Source organism: Solanum tuberosum, unplaced genomic scaffold (assembly GCF_000226075.1).
Source record: "Solanum tuberosum cultivar DM 1-3 516 R44 unplaced genomic scaffold, SolTub_3.0 scf00048, whole genome shotgun sequence".
In the NCBI taxonomy this organism is placed as follows: Eukaryota; Viridiplantae; Streptophyta; class Magnoliopsida; order Solanales; family Solanaceae; genus Solanum; species Solanum tuberosum.
This window is the reverse complement of record NW_006238976.1, coordinates 2,159,655-2,183,977: the sequence shown is the minus strand read 5'-3', so window position 1 is coordinate 2,183,977 and position 24,323 is coordinate 2,159,655. Positions and strand designations below refer to the sequence as shown.

At 34.8% G+C, this 24,323-nt stretch overlaps 4 protein-coding genes across 8 annotated transcripts in view; all 4 read right to left on the bottom strand.

The window, feature by feature from the left end:
- Window positions 1–4,428: 4,428 nt before the first annotated feature.
- Window positions 4,429–6,236, bottom strand: LOC102602914 (uncharacterized). Its single transcript, XM_006343931.2, has 2 exons — window positions 5,911–6,236; window positions 4,429–5,334 (listed from the first exon to the last, which is right to left on the bottom strand). Exons 1-2 carry the CDS (start codon window positions 6,077–6,079, stop codon window positions 4,553–4,555), a joined length of 951 nt encoding a protein of 316 aa, XP_006343993.1. The 5' UTR covers window positions 6,080–6,236; the 3' UTR covers window positions 4,429–4,552.
- A 2,930-nt stretch (window positions 6,237–9,166) lies between these two features.
- On the bottom strand, window positions 9,167–13,289 carry LOC102602576 (uncharacterized). Of its 2 annotated transcripts, none has more exons than XM_006343930.2 (4): window positions 12,840–13,289; window positions 11,303–11,362; window positions 10,858–10,920; window positions 9,167–10,366 (listed from the first exon to the last, which is right to left on the bottom strand). In XM_006343930.2, exons 1-4 carry the CDS (start codon window positions 13,066–13,068, stop codon window positions 9,525–9,527), a joined length of 1,194 nt encoding a protein of 397 aa, XP_006343992.1. In that variant the 5' UTR covers window positions 13,069–13,289; the 3' UTR covers window positions 9,167–9,524. The 2 variants fall into 2 exon arrangements, with proteins under 2 accessions (XP_006343992.1, XP_015162635.1); XM_015307149.1 differs by having other exon boundaries at window positions 9,167–10,351.
- A 1,358-nt stretch (window positions 13,290–14,647) lies between these two features.
- LOC102601907 (WAS/WASL-interacting protein family member 1-like) lies at window positions 14,648–21,369 on the bottom strand. 3 transcript variants are annotated; one of them, XR_367021.2, is made up of 4 exons: window positions 20,305–21,369; window positions 16,822–16,884; window positions 14,953–16,098; window positions 14,648–14,838 (listed from the first exon to the last, which is right to left on the bottom strand). XR_367021.2 is itself a non-coding variant. In XM_006343929.2 (4 exons), the coding sequence occupies exons 1-4, from the start codon at window positions 20,573–20,575 to the stop codon at window positions 15,334–15,336; spliced, it is 831 nt and encodes a 276-aa protein (XP_006343991.1). In that variant the 5' UTR covers window positions 20,576–21,369; the 3' UTR covers window positions 15,245–15,333. The 3 variants fall into 3 exon arrangements, 2 of the variants coding, with proteins under 2 accessions (XP_006343990.1, XP_006343991.1); XM_006343929.2 differs by lacking the exon at window positions 14,648–14,838 and having other exon boundaries at window positions 15,245–15,384; window positions 15,653–16,098; XM_006343928.2 differs by having other exon boundaries at window positions 14,648–16,098.
- Window positions 21,370–22,003: 634 nt separating this feature from the next.
- Window positions 22,004–24,323, bottom strand: part of LOC102601572 (uncharacterized) — a 3,312-nt gene continuing 992 nt past the window's right edge. The window contains exons 2-3 of one of the 2 annotated variants that reach the window (XM_015307148.1): window positions 23,540–23,593; window positions 22,004–23,234 (exon numbers count right to left, since the gene is read on the bottom strand). In XM_015307148.1, the coding sequence (XP_015162634.1) occupies window positions 22,345–23,234; window positions 23,540–23,593 (944 nt within the window). In that variant the 3' untranslated portion in view covers window positions 22,004–22,344. The remainder of the gene's footprint in view (window positions 23,235–23,539; window positions 23,594–24,323) is intronic. The other variant, XM_006343927.2, reaches the window with a different exon arrangement.

Sequence of the window (24,323 nt, the reverse complement as noted above, 5' to 3'; positions counted from 1 at the left end):
AAAATACGGTATTAAATAGTCTAGGGCGGTAATAAGTCCTCATGAAAGTTTAGTATCGCAACAACAAATCCGACCAAAGTTGAATATTTTTCAGACCCTTATCCCTTTAAAGTATTATAATCTTAAATTAGAAATTTAATAATATAATAAATTTACGTCTCGAATCTTATAATCTTGATCGTGTCATTTACTTCTAGCAACATATTAGATTGATTATATATTCCATCCTCACACCACCAAATTTATTATCTCTCCGATCCATTTTACTTGTCATGTTTGTTATTTTTCACAGCCCTTAAGAAAATATTAACCAAAGTAGTAAATTAACTAAATTATCCTTATTTATTTTTAATCTCAATTTAATAGTTTTTTTCCCACCATATTAATCTCTCCCCACACCATAGTAGCTCTTGTGCATCACAAGTACGCATTTCGTGCCTCAAATACTAGCTTTTGTGCATCACAAGCACATTCCATTGCATAGATACTGAAAAATAAAATTAGAAAGAAAGTGATAATGACGCCCTCAATTCCAAACAAGTGAAGTCTTCGGGCCCGTTTGTATTGACTTAAAAAAAGTAGTTTTTAAGTCAAAAATAAAAAGTCAAATTGAAATGACTTTTAAGTCAAAAAATAAAAAGTAGGGGGAGACCTACTTTTGATTTTTGACTTATTTTAAGTTATTTTTTATATTTGCTAAACACCCTCGATTCATCCTGTTCCATTACTTCCACTACTCCTTCCCTCCCCTCGTCCCCTTCCACCTCCCAACTGTATCTCCACCCTTATAGTGTTTATCTGAATTACGTAGAAAATACTCTTGACATTAAAACAAAGTTAGTCTCAAAGTGTACATTATATAACTTATTCGAATCCACACATGTTTAGGGCAATTGAAACTTTAATATATGTCCAACAAGTTCCATGGATATTGTAGTATTTTATTTTTGTATACATATTAATTGTGATAACACTTTGTATATTGTATTAGTTATTAAGTTAGAAGCCCAAAATAATTTAAAGGAGAAATGGAAAAAAACCCAAGAAAAATCAGCCTAACCCTATCAGGTGAGCCCACAAAAGTAAATTTTCAAGTACCCCTAAATCTATTTTCTTTCAATCAGCGCTCATCCCTACCTTATATAGTCCGGCTTCAAAACGGACACTTTTTGGACGCTACAGACCAAAAAGGACCCTCCCTGACATTACTCGTTTCTAATTAACCTTCTTCAACAACACTTATAAATACCACTTAATGCACCAACTTCAAAAGAAACTATCTGAAAGCCTCTACGGTTTGCTACTTCCAAACCTGGTTGTCACGAAATAGAGTAAAATTAGTTCTATTTTCAGGCAATCCCAGCAATACGTAAGGGCTAAAACACATACGAATGAGTGAAGCTAGAATCATATTCACAAGAATTCGCGTACTTAGTTAACTTTACTTCGAAAAATCTCAATAAAAACACCCTTGAAATATGCTAAAAACAGGTAAAAGAGTGTACATTGTTAAGATTATATGGATTTTAGACGATGAAAGGCTGACTCAATGCCATTGAGAGCTGCATTTTCGCGCTGATCAATTTCCCTCGGTACATTTTTAGCTGCCTCAGCCTGATTACAAATTGTTTGCACCTCATGATTTGCAATCTCATACGCTGCAACACATTTTTCTTCCTCGTATTTCAAATCCCCTTCCTCCTGTTTAAGAACAGCCACACATTCTTTCAGCTTACCAATCAGTTCCATCGCGTCTACTATCTGTCTTTCTAAACTTTCCTTCATTTTCATGATCATCGCGATATGTCCTTGAGAACAGCAACACTATTGAAATGCCTCCATCAATGGCATGTTTTGAAACTGCTGAATTCTGAGTGCCCGATCATTAATCAAACTGCTCATATCTTCGGTCAATAAGGTATCCAAGTCAAGCAGATTTTCCCTCTCTTCGATTTCAGACTTGAGTTTCTCTAATTCAGCTTTCATCGATTGAAGATTCTTCTTATCATCATTAATCTGTTCCACGATCCTATTCTTCTCATCGTTGAGCTTTTTTGTCTCAACAATACAATTTACCGCATTTTTAATCTCATCAAGTCGAGTTTCTAGCCACTTGACATTCACCTTCATTTTCTCAGCATCCCTGACTACAGAGCAATAGGAGTTGAAGAGATCACAATCGAATTCAGCCAAGTGTTTCTTTTGGAGTTCTTGAACAACCTTACATATAGCTTCTAGTACAGAAGTCAACATGTAACCCGACTCCAATGAACAATCACTTGTAATGTCTCCGTACTCTTTGACAATGGCTAGAAAGGTTGGTTCAAGACTCGGGCTCATGCTAATTGATTTTTTCGCCAATTTTGTACTTTCTTTTACTTTATCAAATGCAATTGCCACTTGTTGAAGGAAATTGACATCAATCCTGCAAATTAACTCATTATCAACATTCTTCTTTGTTTTGTGATCACATCGAGTAACATTAGTCATTCGCCCTTCTTCTACTATCAAGGGACTAACCATTATCCCTTGAAGAACAGTAGTACAAAGCAGAGGACTTTCAAAAGTACCTCCATGAATAATATCAGGTGCAACATCTTCAATTTCTGTCTTCACTACTGTTATCAATCCTGACTGTGGCTGCATAGCTGGTGAAGTATTAGTTTGGCCTAACTGATTTTTCGCCACAGTACTAATCGGACTTCCTTTAGCTATGGTTGCTGCATCGGTCTGATTAATCGATGGTCTGAATGATGTCACGCGATCTTGAACACCAACTGTAGGGGTGTTACACATGTAAATGACCAAATTAAGAGCAATCTAATCATCAAACCAACAAGTTAAAAATGAAGAACAGAGTTTACATTTTCCGTTAGTAAATTAACAAAATGAACTCCAACAAAGTATACCTTAAAATTATATCATCATAGTGAGTGATAGAGACATCTCTATTTGACTAATCTATTTTTTTTTATGACCAAAGAATCCATCTACGATCACAACATTCAAAACTCGGGATAATAGGCTTGTCCCTCTGCCCTTCTCCATTTAAATACTTCGTGCAACACAAGGCTCGAACTTGTAACCTAACTTAACAACTTTTGTTACTCACTAGTTATTTTCTATCAAAAGCATCGGTGGGAGTGCTTCAACCTTAACTAGAGGTTTCGGGTTCGAGCCTTGGCTATGGAAAAAATCCTGTTGGAAGCAACACTCCCAAACAAGCCCGTGTACGATTCGGATTTAGTTGGGGCTCCAATGTGAGCTTCGGACATCGGGTGAGAAATAAAAAAAAAGCTTAATCCAACACTTTACTTTTTATTTATTTAAATAAGCACTTTTGACTTTCTAAAAGCTTGGCTAAACAGACTGTAAATTCTATAAAACCTTAAAATGAACATAAAAGAACTGGAACAGAGGATTTGCTCACCTGATGGTTTCTGTTTGTGTGAAGAAGGCTGATGTTGAATATGGGTCGGGTCAAATGAATGTGGTGTGGGTCTTTTTCTTGACCCATGACCCGAAATCTTCCCCACAACTTGACCCGTTTTGTTCTCAAATCCAGGTGGTATTTCTAAATCAAAGTTTTTCTCTGTCATTATTACTAAGGAGTTTTGGACTGTAAAAAATGGAGAAAAGTGCAGAGGAAGAAATGGAGAAAAAAGAGATGGATAGAAACTGATAAAAAAAAAATTTGGAGAAAGATGGTAGAAATTTTCTTTGCACTGATGTTATTGCAGATACACAAAAATAGAAAGCAAAAAAGCAAATAAGTATGGGAAAAAGATTTAGATTAAAAAAACGAGTTTTAATATTTCAAAAATAGATTTTTATCATCAATATTTTACCTATAATGCTATAACATTAATTATTTATTTTTCAATTCATTTTACGAGATCTAATTCATTTCATGAAATTCAAAATAATACATCAACTAGATATTATGATAAAATATTTATGTTAATCATTATTTCTTAAGGACATGCAAAATTAAAAATTGAACGAGTAAAAGTGAACATAAGATTCTCATGAGAAGTATATTAGGAAACACGTTAATAGTCTGATCAAACTACTCAAATATCCTTATTTTGAGAAGTCTTTTTTAAACATTTTCTAAGTACTTTCTTAGTCCAAAAATGAAGTGTTGTTTTAGAGTGAGTATTTTTTTATGTTCATTAAGAAAAATAATAAATACTATTAAGATGTATTAAACATATAATTGAAAACAATTACTACTGATTATTGTTTCGAATATTCTAATTGGTAATTGGTTCCAGTTCATTTAATTAATGCACCAAACTTCAAAAGAAATTATCTCTAAGCCCCTATGGTTTGCTACTTCCAAACCTGGTTGTCGCGAGTTGAAGTAAAGTCAGTTCTATTTTCAGACAATCACACCAATACGTAACGACTAAAACACATACAAACTGAAGCTAAAATCATATTCACATGAACTCGTTTATTTCATTAACAAGACTTCTAAAAAGCTCAATAAAACACCATAATTTACACGAAACAGTTAACGAGTGTACATTATATCTGAAACTAATAGTTAAGATTGTATGGATTTTAGACGACGAAAGGCTGACTCAATGCCATTGAGAGCTGCATTTTCGCGCTGATCAATTTCCCTCAGTACATTCTTAGCTGCCTCAGCCTGATTACAAATGTTTTGCACCTCATGATTTGCAATCTCATACGCTGCAACACATTTTTCTTCCTCGTATTTCAAAGCCCCTTCCTCCTGTTTTAGAACAGCAACACATTCTTTCAGCTTACCAATCAGTTCCATCGCGTCTACTATCTGTCTTTCTAAACTTTCCTTCTTTTTCATAACCATCGCGATATGTCCTTGTGTTTGAGAGATCTCATCTTTAAGATCATTTGCACAAGTTATTGCGTTTTCATATCTAGTCTTCAGCTCAACAGGAAATGACTGCATTTCTCTCTGTCTCTTAGCTGTGAGCAAATCATAATGATACGCGATGAAATCTCTAACATTGTTGTAGAAAGATGAATAATCTGCTTCAAGAAAATCCAAGTTGAAGAAGGCATTGTTCGCACACTTAATCATTGCTTCAATGTTTTTCATGCTTCCAGAGGTGAGTTGGAACACCAAAACTGACTTGACATGAGAGATCATGGTCTTTGATTCTTCGTTGATGTGAGAAGATGAAAAATCATTAATCCGAAGACGTGGATTTGGTGGTGGACTCAGTAATGACAACGGATTCAGATTTATCTTTTCATCTTTCTGTTCTTCTTCATCTATGATTAGTAGAGGCGTATTTATGTTCGATCCCGATGGAATTGTTGGCATTGCCATCGATGACGCTTCAAAATCAACAATATCATAAGATATAGTACTTTTTGAAACTTCACTTCAAAATCTAAAATATCAAAACTTTACTTTATGAGTTCAATTGAACCCATACCAACATTGATACATCCTCCCCTTAGTATCAACCTCGAAATTGAAGGCTAGTTCACTTGGTGCGCTCCTTGTTTTCCCTTTTCCCTCCCCTCTCCTAATGATGAGGCAAAAGTGGGTAGTGGGGAAGCTATAAGGTTCGGCAAAACTCTATAGTTTTTTGTGTTAAAATCTACTAAATATTTGATAAATAATTTAGGGATAACATATAAGTATTTCCTAGATTACGATCGAAATTTCAGAGACACATCTTAATTAAATTAAGGTCCTATTAGGACTTGACCCATTCTTTTTGTAATTTTGTATATCTTTTTGGCTTACATGTCATCCAAACATCTCTCACGCATCTTACCATCCTAATTTAGTGATACTTGTGCCTTATCCCAATAATTTATTTAGAATTCAGCAAACTGTTCTTTTTTTTTTTCTTTCTAAAATCTAAAACTCATAAACGCGAAAAAAGCAAAATTGAAGTTTACCTTCTGCTGGAACTGCTATCTGTTTCTGAGGGAGACCTCGTCCACCTCTTTCGAAATCATCCATGAATTTCTCACTCTGATGAGGATAAATTGTTGGAGTTTCAATGTTTCTAGGCACAAAATTGGTAGATCCAGGTGGTATTTCTGAAATATAATTTATCTCTGTCATTGTTGGGGTTGTTTGTCAATGTTGATTTGAGACACCAAATTAAAATAGGGATAATGATTTTTGGACTTCAAGAGCTAGCTGACAAAAAAAATGCAAAGGAAATGGGGGAAGGAAATTAATGAACTGTGGGAAAAGGGAAAACAAGGGGACAAAACCATGAAAAATTGCATATAATAAATTACTTCTCAGTTCTCTCTATCCTTTTTTCAATAAAATTGATTTGATTTAAAAAACTGAGAGATAATTTATTTTTTTGTTTTATTTTATTTCTGCTAAATACTATTTAATATCTAATACATTTCTCAAAATATTAAATTTAACGCATTCAAAGAATAATAGAGTGATATTTAGATGAAGTAATAGCCTGTTTGGCCAAACTATCATTTTCTTTTTTGAAAGAGTAGTTAATTGTGATTGGTTAATTGATTTAAAATGCATTTATGATGACAACAGAGGAACAATTATTGTTTGGTCAAAATTTCAAAAGTACTTCTCAAAAAAAGTTTACTCTCCTCGTTGTAATTTATGTAATATTTTTAAGCTAATTGATTAATTTATGTAATATGTAAAAAAGAGTCTAATTAATTAATTTTTTAAGCTAAAATGAATATGAATTAGAGCAACTCAATATTTTAAAATAAAATTTTGATACTAAAAAATGATAAATCCAGGGCCAATTTCTGGTTCTTCTTCTATCAAAAAAAATCGAACTCGGAATATAAAAATTAGGCTTAAGTCATCAACGGCCACTTAAAGTTGTTCGCATAATTCACTTGAACACCTCAACTAAAGCTTGTATCTATTGAACACCTCTACCACTTCGAATTGATACCTCTTCGACATTTTTTTGACAATCAAACAAAAATGTGAACGGTGTGAAATACACTCGCGATGACATGGCACAACGACGAATTAAATTGTGACATATGTCATTTGGATTCAAAAATATAAAAATATATTATAAGAAAATATTTTAAAGTATAAAAAAAAAAGCAACAATGAACTCTACACAACCCAGAACATTTCCGGTAGCAACCAGTCTGCCGACCAGCCACCTCAGTGCGTCCCCCACATGGTGATTAGGAAAATCAACACCATATTTGCTACCTACCCTCTCCCTTCTATCCCGATTTGGTGATTTCCATCAACACCATAACTGTCATTTCTCCAATTTCATTGTCTTCCTCAAACATCAATTAAGATTTGTTGATATTTTTTATGTTGTGAGTTTTTTAGGGCTTGAATTTTTTAACAATTTCAAAAGAAATAATTTTAGATACGAAGTAGCCTTGCCGGAAAAAATGGAGGTTCACCGGATTTTTTTTACCAATTTGATTTTTATTCTTTTTGATTAAATTCCCTCTACATATTCAACTCTTTGAATTTTTCTACATTTTATAATGTTAGAATTTTTTTAATTTTGACTGCTATTTATTTAATGAGTACTTTTCCGACTAAGATAACAAAGACGATATTGGTGATGGTGGAATGATAGTAGAAAGGAAAAATGAAGGAGAATATAGAAAGGGTGCGTGGCAGGGGACTACATATTCAACTCTTTGAATTTTTCTACATTTTATAATGTTAGAATTTTTTTAATTTTGACTGCTATTTATTTAATGAGTACTTTTCCGACTAAGATAACAAAGACGATATTGGTGATGGTGGAATGATAGTAGAAAGGAAAAATGAAGGAGAATATAGAAAGGGTGCGTGGCAGGGGACTACATATTCAACTCTTTGAATTTTTCTACATTTTATAATGTTAGAATTTTTTTAATTTTGACTGCTATTTATTTAATGAGTACTTTTCCGACTAAGATAACAAAGACGATATTGGTAATGGTGGAATGATAGTAGAAAGGGAAAAAATGAAGGAGAATATAGAAAGGGTGCGTGGCAGGGGAAGGTGGCAAAACGATTTAGCTGGTGAGGAGGAAATGCAGTAAGATGGTTTGGAATTGGGGAAGAAGACATGTTTTAGGGATTTTTTTTTTAATGTTGAAATGTTTGCTTTACTTTTTGAATGTTGACGTGTTATTTTGTGATTGGTCTGTAAGTAATTTTTTTTTGTTTCACGCGCTTCTCAGAGGTGTATTACACCTATGATGCCATGTCATCAAAATGTATTCAATAGGTACATGTTTTGAACAAGACAAGTGTTCAATAGGTACAACTCTTAATTGAGGTGTCTAAGTGAAATATGCGGATAACTTTAGGTGGCCATGAATGACTTAAGCCTAAAAATTACTCCTACAAATTACAAGGTCTTCTCATGTTAAAATAATAAAAAATATATTTTAAAATATTGATCAAAATTTACACAGTTTGAATCTTAAAAGCGAAATATGTCACATTAATTAAGACCGATGGACCACTTTATAATAATCTGAAAACAAAACAACTTTTTTTCTTCAAATGATACAAATGGAAAGTTCAGAGTTTTCTTCTCTATTTATCTTTTTAGCCTTGTCAGGAATATATTCAATGCCTGTGATAATAACAAGGGCTCAATTTTTCATATTTCCTCAGATGAATATTTTTGTTGCAGAAATTAGTTGTAAAGTTCATTTGAACTGAAACTGGAAATAGTAACTAATCAATTTGCAAGTAGAAGAAAATATCTATCAAAAGATTTTCCAACAAAGAATCCTAAGCTGTGATCCATACTTTTTTGAGCAAAAAGACCAATATATCTTCGAACTATCGTAAATGGTATGCAGATATCCTCCGTCATACTTTTGGGATATTGGTGCCCCTGTCGTCCCAAAACTAGAGCATATATGCCTTTTACTCTAACGGAAAGACTAAATAGGGCGCAATCTTATCCGTCGATTCGATATTTAATAAATATCGAATCTGTGGATAAGATTATGACGCGTATATGTCCTTAGTATAAAAGGTATATATACTAAGTGGATATTTCACGGGATACTTGTTTCCTCGCATCAGCATACTCATGAGCAATATATTTTCAACAATTATAATTTATCAACTCGAATAAATTTAAATTTAACTTTCATTGTTAAGCTAAGTTTTCATTCATTACTTTAATATAGTACTATGTTAGATTACTAACTATTTACTATATAATTTTCCAACCTCCATACTCTTCAAACCTTGAGAACACGCACAAAATAAGCGTGTTATTAACCTGTTCAAACTTAAATGAGTTGGCCGGATCATGATTTTATGGACTGATTTTGCCACTCCTCAGTGGAATCAATGCCATCCATGAAACTGTAGATAAAAAAGCACTCTGAAGCCACAAGTTCTAAGGCTGAAAGCATGACAAGAAGCTTCAAGGAGAATCTACTACATACCGATAACTAAACGAAGAAACAACCTGTCCCAAAACATGTCAAAATAGTCATGAGGACTTTCAGTTTATCTAGTAGGTGAGCTAGTTCAATAAGAGGATACAAAATCCAACTAACTGAGATCATCAACGATATGTAGACTCTAGGCGGTGAGTGGTGGATTCAATACCTGCGAGAGCTGCATTCTTGCGTTGCTTAATTTCCCTTAGCTTTGCTTGTGCTACCTCCAACTGTGTGCCAAGTTCTTGTCTCTTGGCTTCTGCAACTTCTTGTGCTACTTTATATTTTATCATATCACGTCTCAGACGTTCATCTTCGTGTTCCATACGTTCTAGCTCTTGCTTCAGAACTTCAATGTGCCTCTTCAAAGATCCAATTTTCTCTTTGACCTTCTCATGTTCTCCATGAGTACGAACGATAACCTCATCAACATCATTTGCAGTACGCATAGCATTTAAATAACTTCCTCCCCACACCGAGAAGGACAACGAGGTTTCTTCTCTCTCTGCATCACGTAAATTGTAGCGATGTTCAATGTACTCTGTGACGTCTTTGTAAAAAGAGCCATAATCAACACCAAATCCTTTCAAATATGAAAAGGTAGTATTGGCCTGATGAACCATGCAGTCAACGTCATCGTTCCCAGAAGTAAGCAGCTTCTGCACCAATATATACTGAACTTTAAGAATTACTTTCTTCAATTCTTCGTCAAGCATCTCGGGCGTACGATTTGTCCTTGGGGGTTTCTTCAGTCTTAATAAAGGATTTATCTTTAACTTTGTTTCTATTTGCTCATCCTCACTATTAAAGGGAACTTCCAAAGGACTATGACTGGTTGATCCCAATGGTGGCCCGGGAGGTGGGGTGACTGGCTCCGGAGCATTTGTAGTCGCACAAACTTGTACTGGAACTTCTCTGGACGACCCCGATGGTGGTGTAGGAGGTGAAACTGCTGGAGCTTCTGTAACTAATTTTGGCAGTCACATTAACAACATCAACAATTTAAAGTTAAAACTTACTGAGAAGTTTCATCATTATAACAATTCTAATTCATGTTGGCAAAACGTAAAGACGCGGTTTTTTAACAGGAATCTTGGACTGAAAAGATGTTGAAAAAAGTTGATGGAAGACAAATGATAACAGAGGTGACCGGTTCTCCTTACCGTGATTTCGATTGTGCAGAAACAAAAGAAATAATTTTATAGCACCAATACGAACAAGTTCAGGTCCGCTATATGAACCCTCCTCGTTGATCATGTTTCTCCCTTTAAAAATTCATCAAATGCACTTTTATCATTTACGTTGGAATTTTAAACAATATGTGAACTACTTTAATAGTAACCTCTACATAGAAAAAAGGAAATGGAACCTTGAACCAAAACAGAATGTTACTTCACTAGATTGAAAATCATTAAATCATGAAGCGAAAATAAGGAGTGGGGAAAGGAGGAGGCTTACCATCTGATATCTTTCTCCGAGGGCGACCTGAGCGATGCCGTGAAGGTTGTGAGGCTGGCATTTCTGTTGTTGCCATGGCAACATCAACAACATGGAAATACATAGTTTGAGAAATTAGATCAAGTAAAGGAAAACGATATATGCTTAATGGTTGAAACTTAGCTAAAAGTAAATAGAGCTAACAGAGGAACATATTTTTGTGGTCTCAACTATATCATACTCTCTTATTTCCCTCTTTTCCTTTTTCACATCAAAGCTTTACAAATGGCAAACCGGAACGAAAATTCATTTACAACAACTACCCTCATTCCTAAACAACTTGGGGACGGCTAGTCGGTTATATGAACTTTCAATGATCATGAACCAAAACAGGATGTTAGTTTTCTAGATTTAAAATCATTAATCATGAAGCAAAAGTACGGAGCGGGAAAAGGAAGAGGCTCACCATCTGAATTCTGTTTTGGAGGGCGACCAGGTCTGCGTCGTGAAGGTTGTGAAGCTGTCACTTCAATATCAACATGGAAAGATTTAGTTTAAGAAATTGGAAGAAGTAAAGGAAAAAGATACATGCTTAACTGTTAGAACTTACTGAAGCTTTAGCTTAAGAAGATGCAGGACGTTTTAAAAGTTAAAACTTCTTGAAAATTACTAAACCTTTAGTCAAAAACAGATGTAAGCTTTATGTTGCAACTTACTGAAAACTTACTAAATCTTACTGAAAACCAGCTCGATGCCTCGTTCCTTAAACAAGTTGGACACGACTATATAATCTCTCACATATCACATTTCTCTTCGTTCTTCAAATTCTACCTAGTGTCTTAATTTCCTAAATTCCCCCCATTCATATAGGGTAGAAGGGTAGCAGGTAGTTTCCCGAGGGAGAGACAAGGGAAAGACAGGGAGCTAGCCTCCTTTTCTCATCTTCTTATTTAGCAGTCTTACCTAGTAATTGCATAGTATTCTTTTTATTCAATCGCACTACTACATGTTACTTCGATTGTTTTGTTGATCTTGCTATTGTATTGTTATTGTCTTTTCTATCTACTTTCATGTTATGACTACACTTCTTTTGAGCCGACTGCCGAGGATCGATCGGAAATAACATCACTATCCCACAAAGGGGTAAGATTTGTGTATATTCTACCTCCTTTCTATCCCAATTTATGTGGTATCCTTTCTGTTAGTCCCAAAAAGAATCACATTTTCTTATTTGACAACTATTTAACAACACCATTTCCATTTGTCTCGCCTAACATTTTATTGTCAAGAAAAATCAACTAAAAGTCACTACTTCCTTTATTCCAATTTATGTGACACTTTTCATTTTTAAGAGTCAAAAAGTTCCAATTTGACCAAGAATTTACGGAATCTTCAAATCTTTTGAAATGAAATTTATATATTAGTAAATCAAGTAAAAAGTACTATTATTCACAATAAGTGACAATTCAAAATATTAAAAGATACTCCCTTTGTCCATAATTACTTGTCCACTCTTGAATTGACACAGTTATTAAGAAAACAATGATTAACATAGTAAATTTACCATTTCACCCCTATCAATTATGAAGTGAATGAATTAAAAATTTAAAATATTCAACAAGTTTACCTTTTTCAAAATTAATTAATTTAGCCTTTCTTAATTTGTCAAAATGAATAAGTTAAACACAGACTTGTTTGAATCTTAAAATCCAAAAACTGTCACATAAATTGAGACCGAGCGAATACTAAAATAACTTTGATAAGGGCATTTTAGTAAATATAACAAAATTTTCTATTACTATTTTCAAAATTCCGTATCCAATCAAACAATATCACTTAAATTGGGACGACGAAGAAACCTTGAATCAAAATAGAATGCTCCTCATGTCCAACAAAATGCAACTACAAATAATTTAGTCAAACCCTAATACGGATACCAAACACTAGACGGAAACCCAAATGTTGATAGAAAATCATAAAGCAAGAGTAGGTAGCTAGCTCACCATCTGACCTCTGTTTCCGAGGGCGACCCGGTGTACGTGGACGGGGCTGGAACTGGACAGGAATATAGAGATTTGGGGCAACTCTTTCTCTTAAACTGCACCTTTTACCAGAAAGTTCATTAACAGACCCAACTTTCCTCTTATCATCTTGCATGTAACTATCATCAATACTCATTCTTTTGCACAAAGTTTTTGTAAACCCAGGTGGAATTTCTATTGTTTTTGACATTGATTAGCTTCCTTCTGCTGCTTAAAAGGGATCTTTAAATACATGAAAAATTAGCTGAATTTTTGAAGGGGAAGAGGTTCAAGAGAGATTAAAAATGGTGGAAAAATGGAGCTAATGATAAAAAAAAGTTAACGGTGGAATTTTCTTATAAGTAATTTTGGTTTGGTTTGCAGAAACACAAAAAAAGAACAACAGTTGCAGTGGAGGAGTGTGGGAAAAAGAGCAGAAATATTAGTGCAACTTTCGAGGTTTTTAAATCATATTTGATTGTTTATTTTTATTTGTTCACCGTATTAAAAATAAATGTTTATTTAAAAAAAATTAAGTGGTAATTTAATTTATTATTAATTATAGCTATTTTTAAAAATATTAATTTTATTCTATTCAAAATATGATATAGTAAAATTATCATGAATATGTCATCTTCGATATTTGACAAGTAAAAACGGCTACTTTCATATGATAAAAATCCGTAACATTTTGGTCTGTTGATATTGTTCGCTTTGAGCTTAGATTCATAGGCTTTACAATCATCATTATGGTGTAAGACATGCATAGTTATATATCTAACATTTTTTGTGTTTTGTTGATTTGAAACTCTTATCGTAAGTTAGAGTGTCATATACACTCCATTCTTATGGACTCAATGTCCTTGTTGATGTTTATTTCATCATACGGAGTTTGTCTAAACTCAGTATTGTAATTTGCCCTATCTCTTCAAAATTTACTTAAACTCAATTAAACTTTGATCCACTATTAACAGAGTTGACACAAAACTAATTACTCAGGAAAAATGAAAGCTCTTGATAATTTCTTTTAGTACTCTCTAACAAGGGCTACATTTCAATTTATAACTAATTTATAACGAGTATATAAGAGAAATGCATGTGACACCCTATCTTAAATAAGAGTCTGTATCATTAAAATATAGAAATTAAAAGGTTATGTTGACAATGAAAATTAATTAATTAGGTAAAAAATAAAGGGAATAAAATTATTATTAGATAATTTAAACAAATTCATAGATTTTTCATTTCTATCCACAAAAATCCATTGGAAAAAACAAACCTACAAGTTTTTTTATTTATTTATTTGATTGCATGAAATTGAAGAATTCTAGGGAGGTCTTTATTCACTATCATCAAGTTTTTTTTTATGGGGAAGGAAGAAGAAAAATAGAAAGAAAATTTCAAAGAAATAGAGAAAAGGGGAAAGAAGAAAAAAATTAAAGAAAAATGATGAAAATAATAATAATATTGTGAATGTAAAAGATTTTGAAATTTTATGATCTTAATCGAGAGATATGAATGATATAATCAAATCACGCCTCAAATCTCGTGATTTTGATGGTATCATTTATAAGGTAAGTATATAAAATGAAAAATACTATAATGAAAATTTTACTAAATATGAACACGACATTCTTTACCAACAATTTAAAAAAGAAAAAAAAAGACACATAAATTAAACAAATGAATCATGACATTGATGATAACAATAACTATGCTTCAGTCCCAAACAAATTAAAATCAATTACATGTATTCTTACTAACCATATGTATTCATAAACTCAAGAAGCCACAGTTAACTTGCAGGTAGATGAAAATGTCACCAATACATTGTCCAACAAAGACCCCCAAGCTGTGGTCCATTCTTTTTTTATATCAGGGCAAGCTTAGACATAGCTCGACTAATTCCACGAAGTACCTGATACATTTCACCAGTATAGATACCGGGTAACTGTGTCTACTAAGCACCACACAAACAAAACTGAAAGGCAAAATATAAAAGAGAGGTTCAAATTATTGAAAATTGGTACTACTTTGCTAGATACCAAAATATAAAACATGTTCAACTAGAGACTTAAACACTAGTGTGCATTACCATCATTTCATGTTTCTCTTCTATCTTTCTTCTACATATGACTGTAGCCGTCGCATGGTGGATTCAATCCCTTGGAGAGCTTCATTCCTGCGCCGCTCAGCATCCATCTGCACAGCTCTAGCTTCATTGATTTGGGTACTGACTTTTCCAACCTCAGCTAGTGCAATCCTATGGGCTGCTCTATGCTTTTGCTCGTCATCTTTCATGCACTTCTCATCTTGTTCAATAGCAGCAACCTGTTGTTCCAAGCAGGGAATTGCTGAATCATTTCTCTTGCATCTTCTATTAGCTTCTTCGATTTTTCCTTCTTCTTATCCTTCTCCTGTTTTGCTTGAGTATGTTCGATTTCCTTTTCAATATTATACGCACGAAGAACAGCATCTAAATGTTGTTTCTCCAATTCGGAAACAGAACACACATCTCCATCTCTCTCTGCAATGAACAAATCATATTTGTAAGAAATCATGTTCTTGACATCTTGGTAGAATGACCCATAATCATCACCGATCCAATTCAATGTGGAGAAAGCACCATTGGCAAAGTTAACCATGTCATCCACACTGGTGGTCGTACCAGAAGAGATACGAGACACCAATACAGACTGGACTTCATCAGTCAACACTTTTTTTGACTTTTCAGGCATTTGGTTTTGGGAAGAAGGTGTTTGTTTAGGTGTCTCCAGTCTTGATAAAGGATTCACCTTCAAATTTGTCTCTCTCTGATCATCCTCTTCATCACAAGGAATCAGCGAAGGCGTATCATTGATTGATCCCAATGGTTGCGCAGGAGGTGGGGGAACTAAATCTGAATCTGTGCTCATCGAAACTTGCTCAGGAATAATTTCATTTGATCCTGTTGGTGGCACAGGAGGTGGGAGAACTAGCTCTGACTTTGTGCTCATCGAAACTTGCTCAGGAATATTTTCGTTTGATCCTGTTGGTGGCACAGGAGGTGGGGGAACTAGCTCTGAATTTGTGCTCATCAAAACTTGCTCAGGAATGTTTTTGTTTGATCCTGTTGGAGGCACAAGAGGTGGGGGAACTAGCTCTGAATTTGTGCTCATCGAAACTTGCTCAGGAATATTTTGGTTTGATCCTATAGGCGGCACAGGAGGTGGGAGAACTACCTCTGGAGCATTTGTCGCCGCTGTCACATTAACAATGTCAACACAGTTCAGTATATTAAAAAAAAACAACGAAACATAGCTGTTAACAGAACCTATTCAAGAATTTACTAAGAAAATGTAGTTTATACTTTATATAGTACTTTTGAATGAAGAAACACATGATTGTACTGTAGAAGAACATAAAAAATTTGAGAATGCAGAAACACTGATTGTTGAAGATGAGTTGAGCTCAAAAAAATAAATAAGAGCTAAGAGTAAGTAATGTTCTCTGTTTCCTCCGAGACGTTCTACAGGTTGAGGAATGGCATCACACAAAATGCGGCAGATATCGGGAAGCTCTATATCTTAAACTACATGGCCTTTTAACAGGAAATTCTAGATTGGAGTTTCTCTGCCATTATCAAAAGGGTGGGAAATGAAAATAGAGGTGGCCGGTTATCCTTTCAGCGGTTTTGGTTGTACAAAATAAATAATAAAAAATAGTGTTATAGCACCAGTACAATGAAACATATTGGAATTTTGTCATTTTATACATCAATAATAACAACGCTAATTCCTAAACAAGTTCGGATCGTCTATATGAGCCCTCACTGATCATATTTTATGTTTTAAAAATTTGTTCACCTTTATCATTTATATAGGAACTTAATAAATTAGTGAACTACTTTAACATGCCCCCAACAGAGAAAAAAATAGAATGTTCATGAGGCATAAGTACAGAGTGAGGAAAGGTGGAGGCTCACCAACTGATCTCTTTCTCTGGGGACGACCAGGACCACGCCGCAAAGGTTGTGAGGCTGAACTTTCTGTTGTTTTCATGGATGGCATTTCAACATCAAAGACATGGATAGATTAGTTTAAGATATTGGAAGTAAGTAAAGGATAAAAATATAAGCTTAACAATTTAAACTTACTGAAGCTTTAGCTTAAGAATATTAATGCTTTAACTTTTTTTTGATAAGGTAAAGGTTTATTGGCTAAGTACCAAGAAGGTACCAAAACCAAAAGTTACAAAAGACTGCTGGGAATATCCATACAGTCAATTACAACATTTCCCTAGCAGCTCCAAAAACTCCATTTATTGATCTATATTATCAAGGAAACTACTTTTACACCACCAAACAAATTATGTAAACACTTGTTTTAACTCTAGAAATATGGTCTTTTTGCCCATCAAAACAAGCTTTATTCTTTCTAGCCAGATAGTCCAGAATATGCACAAAGGTATAGTTCTCCAGATTTGCTTCAAAGTTTTGTGTGTTCTCTGGTGCTGCCAACTCTCCAATAATTCCTTCACACGCTGAGGCATGATCCAAGAGATCCCGCAAATACTGAAGAAAAATTCCCAACATTGTCTAGCTATTCTGCAATGCAAAAGAAGGTGATTCACAGTCTCCAAATCTTCTTCACATAAGTAATATCTATTACTTAGTGCAAAACCCTTTTTCTGAAGATTATCCTGTGCAAGGCAAGCTTCCCATGCTGCAATCCAACCAAAACAAGCTACCTTTATAGGTGCCTTAGTTCTCCAAATCCCTTTCCATGGCCAACTAGTATCCCAAAATCTCGTTTGCTTCATTAGAAGGCTATAGCACTTTTTAACTGAGAAGGTTCCATCATTACTAGCTATCCATACTAGTGAATCCCCCTTGCTCTGATCAATGTGGGTATAATCCAGTTGAAGGAGCAATTGACAGAAGTCGTCAATTTCCCAATCATTCAAATTCCTTCTAAAATTCATCTGTCATCCCGTGTTGGAATAAAAATCAGCCACAACTCCATCTTTGTTATTGCAACAACTGAAAAAAATAGGAAATCTTTGTTTCAAGCACACATCACCCGTCCATAAGTCCGTCCAAAATCGAATTTTGGCTCCATTCCCCACCTCCAATTTGGTGAATTGTTGAAACTCGGCCCATAATTTACAAATCCCTTTCCATACTCCCCCTCTAGAGTATGAAATATTTGAAGGGGGATTCCAGCCTTGTCTGCTACCATAGATTGCTTCAATTATTTTGATCCAGACCACCACTTCGTTCCTGCTAAATCTCCAAAGCCACTTAAACAACATGTTTTTGTTGTGCAATCTCAAGTTTCTAATTCCCAATCCACCCCCTTCCTTTGCCCTAGTGACCACTAGCCATCTAACTAAGTGAAACTTTTTATTGCTACTATTTCCTTCCCATAAGAACTTATTCCTCATAGAGTTCATCTTTCTTTCAATTGCTTCAGGCATAGCAAATAATGACATTAGATAGGAAGGCATACTATCTAAAATGCTGTTAATCAATGTGAGTCTTCCCCCAAGTGACAAATATTGTTTCTTCCAGGGAGTTAATTTGTTGGCACATCTATCCAAAACTCCTTGCCAAATATTCTGGTCATTCCTTCTCACTCCCAATGGAAATCCAAGGTAAACTATAGGGAATTTTTCCACCTGACACCCCAAAATATTTGCCAAGTCTCCTATACAGTCATCCTCATTTATACTAAATATACAACTCTTTCCCAGATTTACTTTCAATCCAGACAGTGCTTCAAAAATCAGTAGAATTCCTCTAAGATAAAGAAATTGTTCTTTATCTGCCTCACATAATAAATGAGTGTCGTCTGCATACAAAATATGAGACAACATTACATTGTTACAATTGTTTCTCCCAATACACAACCCCTTGATCCAACCCAATTGTTCAGCCCTTTTTAACAAGTTGCTCAACAATTCCATTATTAAAACAATAGATAAGGAGATAAGGGGTCTCCTTGTCTCAACCCTCTTTGAGACTTGAAATAGCCATGAGGACTTCCGTTTATTAAGATGGAAACTCTAACTGTAGAAATACAGAATCTAATCCAGTCAAGCCATTTGTTCCCAAAATTCATCAACTTCATGACATTGATCAAGCAAGCCCAATTAACATGATCATAAGCCTTTTCAAGATCAAGCTTGCAGGCTACACCTCTCTTCTTCATTTTCAACAAATGTTCCACACTTTCGTTAGCCACCAAAGCTGCATCTATTATTTGTCTACCTTTAATGAAGGAACTCTAATGATGAGAGATCAAATTGTCAACGACCAGTTTCAATCTTTCAGCCAACAACTTAGCCAATATCTTATATACACTTCCTAAAAGACTAATAGGTCTGAAGTCTTTTATCTCCACTGCTCCCTTCTTTTTTGGTATCAAAGCTATGAAGGTAGAATTTATGCTTCTATCAAAGGTGCCTTTCCGTTGAAAAGCATCCACAACATTCCATATGTCAAAGGTTGACAGTATTCCAACACTTCTGGAAGAAATGAAGATTAAAACCATCCGGACCTGGTGCTTTGTCACCATCAAAAGAGTTGATTACTCTTTCCACTTCTTCAAAAGTGAAAGGCCTCTCCAACCACTCTTTATCTTCGTCTGATAATTTTCTCAGATTATCACCTTCCCAGCTTGGTCTCCAAACTTCAGTTTCAGTAAAAAGATCTTGATAAAATCCCTGAATATGGTCCTTAATCAACTCATCATCCTCAACAGTTCGAACATGATGATAGATATAAGACACATCAATTAAAACGAATGAATCACGACGACGTTAATGATAACAATAACTATGCCTTAATTCCAAACAAATTGAAATCGATTACATGATGATATATTTAGCCCCTGGGCTTAACTCAACCTCATAGGGTAGCTTATAAGGGGAGGGGAGGATTGCCCAAGTCCATATAAGGAGACCAAACCAACCATCCCCCATTGATGTGGAAGACTTAACACATGAATCCCCACTAATCATATTTCTTTATAAACACAAGAAATAACGTGAGCAATACATATTTGATAATTGCAATTTTGTAACTATAAACATGTCATGACTCAATCTAGGAACATGACAGATACTTTGCTTATCCACCTTCTATATGGGATAGATAGTCCCACTATTTTAGTACAAAATGGTTTCCAGGACTAACTAATACTCAAAAGCAAACGCATAGTAGAATAATCCTGCATTTTATACTAGGACTGTAATCCCTTATTCCATCAACCAAACAACCCTTGAATATGTATAAAAGTTTAATTTAAAAAATCAAACTAATAACACTTGAGGTATTTGCCCTAGAATCCTATGAGTCTGCCTCTGGAACTACTTTAATACTAAGTCCTACAAACAAGCCTTGAACTAAAACATCATGTAGCAGATATAAAATCATTAAGATAAAGTAAGAGGTTAGGTAGCTCACCATCTAATCTTTGTTTCGGAGGGCGACCTGGACCACGTCGTAAACCCTGGCCGTGTAATCGTAGAGAAGGGCCGAAAGGGGTGGGAACAAAGAAATCTGGGGAGTCCCTTTTTCTTGAATTGTGCCTCCTACCAAGAGAAGTCCGATCACCAACTCTGCGTTGATGATCGTCCATGATGGTAGGATCACAAATACTGTTTGTAGGTGAAATCGGGGCCAAAGGGCTTGGAATCACAGGTGAAGGTGGTATATCGTTTTTCTCCGCCGACATTCTTACTTCTGCTTGAAAAGGGGTTTTCTGAATGGAAATTTGAGGTGATAGCTCTAAAATCTAAGCGAAGAAGGAAAGATCTTTAACAGAGAAATAATGGCCGAAATAGACAATTTCTTGATAGGAATAAAAATGGATTTTGGTTGATGAAGTAGTTCAGTGTGGGAAAAAAAACTCTAGAATGTTCTTACATTAAATTTTAGATTCAATAATATAATCCGATTGCGCCTCAAATCTGGTAATCTTGGTCATGTCATACAAGGCAAGTATATAAAATGAAGAAGAAAAAAAAAGTCATGAAAATTTTACTAAATATCAAACATGACGTTCCTTTCAAACAAATTAAAAAGAAAAATAAGACTCATAAATTAAAATGAATGAATCACAATGACACTGATGATAACAATAACCAATTCAAAACAAATTGACATCTATTACATGAATCCCCCACTAATCACATTTCTTCATAAACACAAAACGACATGAGCAATATATTTTCAATCACTATGATATATTAGCTAGCATATAACTTAAATTATACGAACTTCAGGCGATAGGTGGCAGATTCTAAGTACTAAGTTCAAAATGATATTAAGGAAAACTTACTAAAGCTTTAGTGATACTGTGATAGATACATGCTTTAAACTTAAAAGCGTACTGAGAAATGAAAACAATCTGTATGTTTGGAAGTTAGAACATAATGAAAACAAACTAAATCTTTTTACTTCTGATGATGTATGCTTCAAATTTAGAACTTGATAGATGCTTTAGAGTTGCTTAAAAAATAGAGCTAACAGTGGAACTCACTCTATTGTTATATCAAGAGGACTAGTTCATTTGGTGAGTTCTCTGCAGTTGAGCCAACTGTGGAAATCACTCTACAGTTAGTCATTCGTCCTTCTTCTTGTATCAACGGACTAACATTCTTCTATTGAGGGACTGACATTGGTATCTTGAACGACAGTAGTACGAGGACCTTCATCAGTACCTCCTTGAATAATATCAGGTGCAACATCTTCAATTTCTGTCTTCACTTCTTTTATTAATCCTGACTGTGACTGCATAGCTGGAGAGTATTGGTTTGGCCTATCTGACTTTTCACCACAGCTCTTATCCGACATCCTTTAAGCTTTGGTTGCTGCTTCGGACTGATAAATTGATGCCACGCGATCTTGAAGACCAACTGCAGGGGTGTTACACATGTAAATGAGCAAATTAATAGTAATCTGATCACCAAACCAACAAGTTAAAACAATGGAGCTGTCTATTTTCCATTAGTGAATAAACAAAGTGAACTCCGACAAATAATTCTTAAATTTCTATTATCAGAGTGAGCGACTAAGTAGGCGTTTTGACATAGTATTGGTTGAAACTTGAAACCAAAATAGGAGATTTTTGTTACATATCCACTTTTTGAAGACATTAACATAATCAAATGCAAATGTGCATATATAGTCAAATTACAGGATCAGAAGAACACAGTAGTTTTGAGGATTTCCTTGAAGCAAAAGACAGTAGTTAAGTCATTCTCGTACTAGAACATAGGAAGTTGACATAAAACAGAAGTAAAAAAGCAGTCTAATGCTGCAAGATTGTACATGCTAAAAGACAGAAAGCATGACAAGAAAATTTAAGGAGAATCTACTACATGACGATAACCAAATGAAGAAATAATTCTTGTCTGCTGCTGCAAATATGAACTCCCAAAACAGTTCAAGATGGTCAAGAGGACTTCCAGTTCATTTAGTAGGGAGCTTGTTCAATGAGTATCAAAAATCCAACTTATCGAGATTATCAAGAAATGTGGATCGTAGGTGTCGAGTGGTGGATTCAATTCCCTGGAGAGCTGCATTCTTGCGCTGCTCAATTTCCCTTTGCTTTGCTTGAGCTGCCTCCAACTGGGTGCCAAGTTCTTCCATCTTGGCTTTTGCAACTTCATGGGCTTCTTTGTATTTTATTTCGTTATGTTTCAGACACTCTTCTTCATGTTCGATACGTGCTACCTCTGTCTTCAGATCCTTGATTTGCCTCTTCAAAGTTTTCTTTTTATTCTTGGCCATCTCCAGTTCTCCTCGAGTACGCCCCAAATCTTCCTCAACATCATTTACACTAAGTACATCATTTTCATATTTTTTCTGCAATGCTGACAAAGACAACATAGTTTCTTCTTTCTCCATGTCTTGCAAATCACAGCAATATTTAATGTGTTCTGCGACATCTCTATAAGAAGAGCCATAATCTGCACCAAGCCCTTTCAAATATTTAAAGGTAGAATTGGCCTGATGGACCATGTAGTCAACGTCATTCCCAGAAGTAAGCAGATTCTGCACCAATAAAGACTCGACTTTAACAATTACTTTCTTCGAGTTTTCATCAAGAATGTGCTGGAGTGTATAATTTGTCTTTGGAGGATGCTTCAGTATTCTTGACGGATTTACATTTGACTTTGTCCCCTCTTCACCAGAGGGAACTTCCAAAGGCCTATATCTGGTTGACTCCAATAGAGATGGGGCAACTGCCTCTGGAGTACACCAATCACTGGTTGACCCCAATGGAATTGGGGCAACTGCCTCTGGAGTACTTGTTGTAACTGAAATTTGCAATGGACTATCTCTGGTCGACCCCGATAGTGATGCTGGAGGTGGTGAAACTGCTGGAGCTAACAGCATTAACAATTTAAAGTTAAAACTAAGGCTAGTTTATAAGATATATGCTTTATATTTACGACTTATTGAAAACATGCTAAATCTTTAGTTTTAAAAAATGTATACTTTGAAGTTAGAACTTACTGAAAAATGTGAACTTTTTGTGTTATCTTTTTGTTAGCATACATATTATTCACCAAAAAGCTTCATATTTGTGACACAATTCCAATTCATATTGGCAAACTTTAAAGTTTTATACATGACTCAAGCTCAAAATCATTAATAAGAGGCAAAAGTATGGCGAAATGAGGAGGCTCGCCTTCTGATCGCTGTTTTCTGGGGAGACCTGGTCGACGTCGCAAAGGTTGGGAGGCTGGACTTTTTGTTGCCACCATGGATGGCATTTCAACATCAACATGGAAAAATTTAGCTAAAGAAATTGGAAGAAGTAAAGGAAAAAGATTTATACTAAACAGTTATAGAACTTACTGAAGCAGGATGTTTTCAAGTTAGAATTTCTTGAAAACTAACTGAACCTTTAGTTAAAAAAAGATGTAAGCATTTAGTTTGTGAGGCCGAGTGTTCCAAAGTTAGAACTTCACATATGCTTTTTTGTGGTTTCAACTTTTTATATCAACTATACCTCAGTCCTAATCAAATTGGGAGTACCATATGAACTCTTACCAATCAGTTTAAAGTCACCTCATTCACTAGTATCATTTATATAGGAATGAAAAATATAGCGAATCAGGGGCGGATGTAGGCTTTAACAAATGGCTTCCAAAAACCGAGTAGCTTTGGCCCAAATCCCATATATGTGATAAGATATCAAGTTTTCACACGGATTGACCCTATTTTGGGGTGGTCTTTAGTTTTTGCTCCTGCTACTCATTTAATGAAAATTTGTGAGTCAAAATACCGTTATCTATGACCTAATTTAAAGTTATCCAGCTAAAGGGCTAAAATTAAAGATCACATATTTCAGGAGCAAAAATTCAAGACTACATACTAGCAAAAACTAAACACCATCTCAAAATAAAGGCATTCATGCAAATGACACACAAGAAATCAATATATATACAACAAAAAAAAAAAAACAGCCC